General features: G+C 37.0%; 2 protein-coding genes across 2 annotated transcripts; one reads left to right on the top strand and one right to left on the bottom strand.

Moving 5' to 3' along the window:
- Window positions 1-206: 206 nt before the first annotated feature.
- LOC9300432 (tryptophan synthase beta chain 1, chloroplastic) lies at window positions 207-2,762 on the top strand. Its single transcript, XM_002866016.2, has 5 exons — window positions 207-722; window positions 1,008-1,364; window positions 1,450-1,892; window positions 2,201-2,295; window positions 2,393-2,762. Exons 1-5 carry the CDS (start codon window positions 378-380, stop codon window positions 2,566-2,568), a joined length of 1,416 nt encoding a protein of 471 aa, XP_002866062.1. The 5' UTR covers window positions 207-377; the 3' UTR covers window positions 2,569-2,762.
- A 552-nt stretch (window positions 2,763-3,314) lies between these two features.
- On the bottom strand, window positions 3,315-6,145 carry LOC9302136 (glucose-6-phosphate/phosphate translocator 1, chloroplastic). Its single transcript, XM_002864309.2, has 5 exons — window positions 5,407-6,145; window positions 4,771-4,996; window positions 4,384-4,606; window positions 3,911-4,124; window positions 3,315-3,664 (listed from the first exon to the last, which is right to left on the bottom strand). Exons 1-5 carry the CDS (start codon window positions 5,890-5,892, stop codon window positions 3,653-3,655), a joined length of 1,161 nt encoding a protein of 386 aa, XP_002864355.1. The 5' UTR covers window positions 5,893-6,145; the 3' UTR covers window positions 3,315-3,652.
- Window positions 6,146-8,906: the final 2,761 nt, after the last annotated feature.

Below are 8,906 nucleotides of genomic sequence, written 5' to 3'. Positions count from 1 at the left end.
TTACTATATCCCACTTTCCTAGTCCTACCAACCTTCTCTTTTTTTTTTCTTTTTTTTTCTCTTGGTCTGCTTACATGTGTCTGCTTATACATCTCCAAAAAGATATACGTAGATATCTAAAAATTCAAATTTAAATATTTGTGATTTTCTATATTAAATTTTAGTATTTTTTTTTACAAATAACCAAATTTATCAACGCAGATTTAGGATATTACAAATATTTAGCTCAACAATAGTTTAATATGAATTTTGTGGTCAGAATTTTGACCAATTCTTTTTGAAAGAAAAAAAAAATCTATCTATAAAAACAGATTTACTTTGAAAGGATATTTGAAGGAGAAGAATAATATATTTGACTCAGAGAGATTCATTCAGTAATGGCAGCCTCAGGCACCGCTGCTACTTTCAGAGCCTCCGTTTCTTCTGCTCCTTCTTCTTCTTCTTCCCAATTGACCCATTTGAGATCATCACCCTTCAAAGCTCTCAAATTTACGCCTCTGCCATCGTCTCGCTCCAAGTCATCCTTCTCCGTCACCTGCACTATCGCCAAAGACCCGCCTGTTCTCATGACCGCCGGATCTGACCCGACCCTGTGGCAACGACCCGATTCGTTCGGTCGGTTTGGGAAGTTTGGTGGGAAGTATGTACCTGAGACTCTTATGCACGCGCTCTCTGAGCTCGAATCGGCTTTCTATGCTCTCGCCACCGACGATGATTTCCAGGTAGACCTTGTTCTTCGTGATTTCGATAGAAATGAAACCTTTTGCGTTGTGGGTCGTTGGAATTATAGCGTTATCATTTGCAGATTGAGATAAAGTTTGGATCTTGTTGATGGGAAATGTAAATTCTAGGGCATTTGAATGAAATTGGTTCTGTTCATAGATGGAATGGTTAGAGATTATGGGAAACAGAGAGAAATGAAATTTGGAATCTTGTTTTGGTTTGGTTTCTCTGGTTCAATGTCTGATTTATGTTTTCTGTGTGTTTTGTCAATGAATCTTTGATAGAGGGAGTTGGCAGGGATCTTGAAAGACTATGTGGGTAGGGAAAGTCCTCTGTATTTTGCAGAGAGGCTTACGGAGCATTACCGGCGCGAGAATGGCGAAGGGCCGCTTATATATTTGAAGAGGGAAGACCTGAACCACACAGGTGCTCACAAGATTAACAACGCTGTGGCTCAGGCTCTTCTCGCCAAGCGGTTGGGGAAGAAGAGAATTATTGCTGAGACAGGAGCGGGTCAACATGGTGTGGCTACAGCCACTGTGTGTGCCCGTTTTGGTCTTGAGTGTATTATCTATATGGGTGCTCAAGATATGGAGAGACAAGCACTCAATGTGTTCAGAATGCGACTTCTTGGTGCCGAGGTGATGCTTAAGATTCATCTCCATCTCTTTTAAATGTGATAAAACTTTGTTTCTGAACTTTTTTTCGGGGTTTCTGGTGTTATAGGTGAGAGGAGTTCACTCTGGAACAGCAACATTGAAAGATGCAACATCTGAAGCGATAAGAGATTGGGTGACAAATGTGGAGACTACCCATTACATATTGGGATCTGTGGCGGGTCCTCATCCTTACCCCATGATGGTCAGAGACTTTCACGCTGTGATTGGTAAAGAAACAAGGAGACAAGCGTTGGAGAAATGGGGCGGGAAGCCAGATGTCTTGGTGGCTTGTGTCGGTGGTGGTTCAAACGCTATGGGACTCTTCCATGAATTTGTAAATGACACAGAGGTCCGGATGATCGGTGTGGAAGCAGCGGGATTCGGATTGGACAGTGGCAAACACGCTGCTACATTGACAAAGGGAGATGTCGGTGTTCTCCATGGAGCTATGAGTTACTTGCTGCAAGATGATGATGGACAAATCATTGAACCACACTCAATTAGTGCAGGGTAAGTGAAATTCTCTATTCGGTAATGTGGGACATAGCTATCATAAGTAGAGATGTTGTGATGAGCTAGCCCAGCTTGGTCCATACTAAGCCCAGCTCTGATTTGGCCCGTGGTTAACCCAATTAATATAAAGGAAATTGATGGGTCTTGGCCTGGCCAGGCTGCAGGTTGATTGATCCATGGCGGGCTGTTTCGTGGGGATTAAGCCCATCACAACATTCTTATTCATATGTTTGAATGTAGATTACCGAATAGTCTACTCAATTAGCCATGGTTGCGCATGAACACGGTTTGATTTTCTCTTACAGATTGGACTACCCTGGAGTCGGACCCGAGCATAGTTTTTTTAAAGACATGGGACGGGCTGAATACTATAGCATAACCGACGAAGAAGCGTTGGAAGGTAATGTACCAATGCATAGTCTTTAGTTCTGTATTCGGAAATCTGTTCTTTGTTTCATAGCTTACCCTTTGCATTCCCTTTGATTTGTGGTCTGTAGCGTTCAAGAGAGTGTCGCGGTTAGAAGGAATCATTCCAGCGCTGGAGACCTCACACGCACTAGCTTACCTCGAGAAGCTGTGTCCCACATTATCGGACGGAACGAGAGTAGTATTGAACTTCAGCGGAAGAGGAGATAAAGATGTTCAGACAGTGGCTAAATATCTTGATGTTTGAAAGAGAAACACTTATGTTTGTTTTTTCAGTTATTCAAGACAATGAAATCCTTTTTGTACTTGTAATCTGTTAAGTACTTTGCTTCTCTCTGGTCACGACGTTTCCAACAAAATTGGAAATAGAAAAAGATTACGAAGAGAGCAAAACTTGAATAAATGTATCATGAATAAAAAAAACATTTCATATTCTTGAAAGAGCTCGAATGTTTCGTTTCTCAATTTGCTTTCTTTTTGGTTTTCAAAATGAAATCCTACTTTTGCAGATACAAACATGGAATATTATCTCAGAACTCTACTACAGCTTCTTTAATTTCATAATAGATGTTAACATTGGAAAGAGGTCCAATTGCTAGAAGACATATATTCGCATATACTCATATAGCATCTGCCAAAGTCATGTTCCCCTTAAGATTTAAGAAAAAAGAGAAGTGGTGACTTTGATGTATGAAAATAATAATATAAGCAATAGAGAGAGAATCTTGTTTGAGTATATTCTTCACCAAACATATCTCTCTGCCTCTTCTGAAATCCCAAGAGACATGTCTCTCTCTTTTCCGAGTCTGAACCAAATCTAATGCCTCCCTCCGTGTCCATGCATTAGCATTACTTTTGTCTCGGTGTCGGTGGTTTCTTTTTGTCAATAGAATACTCTCCATTACTCTCCAAGATATAACTTCGACATCAGCTTTTTCCGACATAACTAGAGCATGAAAGTTAAAAGAAAATGTACTGATTTCTCTCTTTATGACAGCAAAGCAGAATAATCTCGAGATAATATTCTCACTTTTTAGTAATATTTCTCTCCTAGTTGAAAAGAGAGTTTCAGGGTGTCTTATTCTCAAAGGGGACAAATATCTATTTCCCACTTTAGTTACAAAGAGGCAATCTTCTCACTTCCCCCAAATTAAAAAAAAAAAAAACTCAAATTAAAAACTGCCTAACACACTCTAAACACTGTAGTGTGAGTGTCCATTCTCATCATTTCTTTCATTATTGAGGACAAATATCTACATTAAGCTCTTTTCCCGGTTTTAACCGAAATCACGAGCTCAACACCAGACCCGGACACCCTTCTGTCTTCCGAATCAGAGCTTTGCCTGCACATCACGCGCAAACCAGGATAACGAAACATTAAACGCCGAATCAAGAATCTTGATTCTTGAATTATTAGTGCGGCATTACACCAAACCAATAAACTAAAGACGGTTTCTTGATAATGTGGAAGAAGATAGCGTTATGTGACTTAAGTCTCATCATGTGGGTGTGAATTGAAGCCAAAGACTTATTTATCATTTATCATTTCGATAATAAGGATATTTTGGTCAATATAAGGTTGTGTTTACCTGGGAATACAAGAAGGTTCCAAGGATAGCAATGGCGGCTCCAAGGGCGTTAACGGGCTGGACTGGAGTGCGGAAGATAATGATGGATGAGACAATGACAGATATACGTTTCATGGTGTTACCAACACTAAATGTCAAGGGAGAGATTTGGTCTAAAGACATGTAAGACACTTGGTTGTAGAGGTGATAGAACACACTCTGCGCAGCCACCCACCTGCAAATTTGATTGAAGAAAAAGTGGAATCGGATAAGCGAATGAGATGGATTCATTGGCCTAATCACTAAAAAGACTCCAGGATTGTTAATCATTTGGATGATAACAAAAAATTTGAGAGCTAAAGACAAGAACTTAACAAGTGGGTCATTCACAATGGATTCTAGGAACAGGACAAGTATGCATTAAACACGTAACAAAACTATCTTTCGAGTTTAAAAGAGTTGTCTTTTCGTAAGAGATTGTAGAGGGAAATTACCAGACAAACTGTGGTCCGACAGTAGCGAGCGCCGTTTGCCAGCCATCGACCCACATCTGAGGTCCTTCAACCGCAATCGCAAAGGGAGTGAGGATCAATAGGGACAACATTGAGAGACAGGCGTAGTAGTTCATTCCGCTCACAGACTTTCCCTTCATTCCCTTCTTCGAGAAGATGTTACGGAAGACGAAAGCCAAGTTCGAAATCATAGCTCCCATAAAACCTGAAAAGCAGGATTGCAGATTTAAAGCCAATATCAAACATGCAAAGCCATTTCAAATCAGTCGCAATTACACATCAATGCATCAAATATATGATATATCTAACAAAAAAGATTAAGAAAAAGCATAGGATACATGACCAAACGTATCAATAGATATATGTTACCAATCATGTTGAAGTTAAGCTCGGTAAGGGCAGACAGAGCGCAACCACCGATGATTGGAATGAGGGACAAGTAAACCGAAGTAGGGAAGGTTTCACCCAAAAGGAACCTCGAGACAAGCACGCTAAACGCTGGTTCACCACTCTTGATGATGTGAGTGAACGAAACCGCAACCTTTGACATACTCACCGTTGCAGCCACATGACCAATTGTATGTGCCACAGCAACCTATACACACTCAAACAAAAACCACTTTTACTACAACAAAATATCAAAAAGTTCAATACTTTAAACAAGAATGATTTACTAGAAGCTAAATAATAACAAGCTGATTTTGTTGACACTTGAATTTTCAGAATTTAGCTATTAAAATTCAGCAGCCTATGAACACAAACACAGCCAAAAAAACATCACTTTCTTCTCTCTCCATAAGTTTTTTCTTAGGAAGCAAACAAAACTATGCAAATCACTCAAGTAACAAAAAAACAACAAATATTCCTGCAAGATCTGCATCAATTTGACCTTAAACCTCAATACCCATCATCGTAAACATCGAAATCAAACCTAAAGTTTCAACCTTTTTTCCCAAAATTTTCTCACCAACCCACCAAACTTCGTTTCCCCACCAACCCACTTACCGGAAAAAGAGTTTTCCAGAAATCAAAATCAGTCTTTGGAGTCTCAACGATCCCAACAGCCCAAGAGATTAGCATCATCAACGAACCAGCGGCAAGAGAAAGCGTCGACGTAAGCCATGGGTAAGGATAAGCGTTCAAGACCTTCTTGTTGTAGATATTGAACACAACGTTCAAAGCCCACCAAGTAGCAAAGTAAATCCCGATCTTCAATTTCTTAGCCGCCTCTGATTTCGTTTCCGCCGCCGCAGCATCATCGATCGGCTGAGGCTCTGATCGGTCAGCTTCATAAGCTTCACATCTCACTACCGGAGACTTAGCTCTCAGAGAAGAGAGATGAAGCGGCTTTGAGACGGCTAAAACGGTACGTTTTGGAAGCTCCGTCGATGGAAACGAGAGAGAAACAGGAGATCTTCGTAGTGAGGAAGAAGGGTTTCGTCGGAAAAGTCCGATCTTCGTAGGGAGGGTTTGTTTCGCCGACAAAACCATCGCCGGAGGTTTTTTCGTCGAATAAAAAAAAAAATTAAAAGTTGAAAACTTTCTATCAAAGAGAACTTAATTTAGGCACAGATCGCAAAGATATTGGATCAAGTGTTTTGACCTAGAATCTAAAACAGAAGAAGAATTCAAATGAGAGAGATTTTAAGTAATTAGATGATCGCAATACTTAGAGAAAGAGAAATATAATATAAAAAAAAAAAAACTAAGGAGTATATAAGTATATATGCTTACATGTTGCAGAGAACACTATTGAACTTCTTTTTAAGAAAAAAATAATGTTTTATATTTTTCTTAAAGCATTGTTATTTGTTGACAAAATACATACAAAGTTATGTACTTTTGGTTCACGAATTATTGTACTTTCAAATAGGTTTTGGTTTAGTTTCAGTTTGGTATTTTTGGTTTTATAGGTTCATAAGAAAAATGTTAACTTATTCGAAAAACAAAAATCTCTATATTATTAAAAGAGAAGTACAAATGTAAATGGGTCGGGTCAAAATCAGAAAATTGACCCAAACTTCTGAAATCGGATCTTTCAATTTTTTTTGGATTATGATTTCTAATTAATATTAAATAATAAAAAATCAAACTAAAATAAAATATTTATTGAAATCAAATTAAATATGATTGTATTTATGGTAACTAATTATAAAATCATATTCCGAACAATACTATACATTAATTACGTATAATATATTTGTTCATATATTTTTGGAACTAATTCCATAATAATCAACGTTTTTGTCATTAATTTTGCTTATTTTAGCCAATTAGCATTAATTGAAAGATATCTTACTTGCTTCAAAAGATTTCTAGAAAATTTATCACAACTAACCCATCTATTTTATAAATTAAATAGATATTTTTATTTTGGTCGTGTAAATTAAATTTAATTAAATTAAACGAAATTATGGTATTTTCATATTTATAACTTACCAAAGAAATTTAATTTTAAAATTATAAAGATTTCTTGAATATGATTTTTAGAATTATTCAACAAGATGATAAATATTTATTAAATTTTGCGAATCATGAAAAATAATAATTAATTATTAATCGTTATATTTCACCTTTCAAATTTTCAATATCTCATCTAAGAAATAGGATATAGATTCTATTATTCCTATGTCCAAACTCTATTTTGTTGTATGACTAAATAATATTCCCACTAGAGCTGTCAAAGCGAGTTGATTCATCCCGTTAAGCCCGTTTTGTGATAGACAAAATATATTTTGACATATAGTTAGTTGGTCCACACGACCCGCAGATAGCATATATGAAAACACAAATCCGTCCCGCGAATGTATGCTGATTTGCGGGGTTGTCCGTGGATTTTGTTTAAATAATTTTAAAGTAACGAAATTTTTAAATACTACTAAAATAAATAAATAAATAAAAATTAGAGGAAATAATTTTATATCTCATTATATTTATGAATATTATAATTTCATTTATTAAAAAAATTTTAAATTACCAAATGTTGAATAAATTATACTTTTATCAATAAATACTAACATGCGGGCTGATCCGCCAACCCGCGGACGAAAACCGATAAAAACCTATGATCCACTGCGAATCAATCCGTGTGGCCCGTTTATTTACGGGTTTAATATATTTTCACAAATATGCCCCATAGTGAGCTGATTTGGGCTCGACCCACGGTTTTTGACCTATTTTTACTGCTCTAATTCCTATGAATCATCTAATTTTAGAATTCTAAAACATAAAATTCTATTTTTTAATCATAATTAATATGATCGGTTTAATTATAAACAATTTACATTTTCTCTACAATTCGTTATTATGAATATTTATAAGTACACTATCCGATTCGCTCTACTTAAAACACGTACTATTAAAATCAACGTATGTAAACCAATATTCTTCCGCGGTGGACCGCGGGTCCGATCCTAGTATATGTACTAAATAGGCAACTTCTAGAGGTTTATTTGTAAAAATAATGTGGTGATATCAAATTTCGATCAAAAATGAATGTTAATCTATTATTTTTATAACCTTGGAATGTATTACGACAATTGATATATATCAATGTACTATAAAATCATTTGTTACCATAAAATTATTTTTTACCTAGTTTTTTTTTTTTTTTTTTTTTTTTTTGTCATTAGAAATTAATTAAAGCTCAAAAGAGTCATTACTGGGGAATGTTGTTTACATATGTGATATGAAGCGGTTCTGTACGAACTTTTCGTGCCAGATTATCCGCTTTAACATTAGCTCTTCGAGAAATTAAAGATAAAGAAAAAGATAAAAACTCTTCTTTCTCGCTATGAAATTCCTCCAAATACACTGAAAACGCCGGCCATTCGGTTGGAGAAGACACCATCTTCACCAGGTCTGAACAGTCTGTAAAGAACGCTACCTCTTGATGATCTGCACCAATCATACACTTCATCGCCCAGAGAAGGGCCTCGACTTCGGCATGGAGTGGAGATAGACTTCTACGGAGGTTCGCACCTCCCATGGTTGGCGGTTCTCCATTTGACGATGTACAGAACCATCCTGTACCGGAGAACTTATCACTTTCTTTCCATGATCCATCCACAAAACAACGGTATCCAGAATAATTCGACTCAAGTAAAGCATCCCTCACTCGAGTTCGATTCACCAAGTCCATAGACCCATGATTTTCATTATGGAGCTCAATTTGAGCTGACTGCCACAATTGTGCCTCTTTTTCCGCTAATCGTAATACCTCTATTGGGTCTTTGTCTAAATTTTCAAAGATCTTTTCGTTCCTTGCTTTCCAAATATACCAAATAATCCATGGGAAGGCTGATGAATCAAATTCCGAAGGTATTCTCCAAAATAAATGATCCAAATTCGCAAAAATTGATTCTGTGGGAAAAATCCCTATAGTCGTAGGAATTCTGTGAAAGTGCCCAAATCTGCCGTGCCAGGTGGCACTGAAAGAGTGTATGATTGATCGTTTCCTCTATTGCGCCACATCTAGCACATCCCGTGTCACAATCAATTCCTCT

This window comes from Arabidopsis lyrata (assembly GCF_000004255.2).
Source record: "Arabidopsis lyrata subsp. lyrata unplaced genomic scaffold ARALYscaffold_8, whole genome shotgun sequence".
Classification (NCBI taxonomy): domain Eukaryota; kingdom Viridiplantae; phylum Streptophyta; class Magnoliopsida; order Brassicales; family Brassicaceae; genus Arabidopsis; species Arabidopsis lyrata.
The sequence above is the reverse complement of the archived record's forward strand: the minus strand, read 5'-3'. Positions and strand labels throughout refer to the sequence as shown.

What these genes read in the sequence shown, in the direction of transcription:
- LOC9300432 (XM_002866016.2), top strand. Translation starts at nt 378, where the DNA reads ATGGCAGCCTCAGGCACCGCTGCTACTTTCAGAGCCTCCGTTTCTTCT. An exon ending in TGCGACTTCTTGGTGCCGAG is followed by an intron (nt 1,365 to 1,449) that starts GTGATGCTTAAG and finishes CTGGTGTTATAG; the next exon opens with GTGAGAGGAGTTCACTCTGG. An exon ending in CCACACTCAATTAGTGCAGG is followed by an intron (nt 1,893 to 2,200) that starts GTAAGTGAAATT and finishes TTTCTCTTACAG; the next exon opens with ATTGGACTACCCTGGAGTCG.
- LOC9302136 (XM_002864309.2), bottom strand. Translation starts at nt 5,892, where the DNA reads ATGGTTTTGTCGGCGAAACAAACCCTCCCTACGAAGATCGGACTTTTC. An exon ending in TCTGGAAAACTCTTTTTCCG is followed by an intron (nt 4,997 to 5,406) that starts GTAAGTGGGTTG and finishes GAGTGTGTATAG; the next exon opens with GTTGCTGTGGCACATACAAT. An exon ending in GCTTAACTTCAACATGATTG is followed by an intron (nt 4,607 to 4,770) that starts GTAACATATATC and finishes CCTGCTTTTCAG; the next exon opens with GTTTTATGGGAGCTATGATT.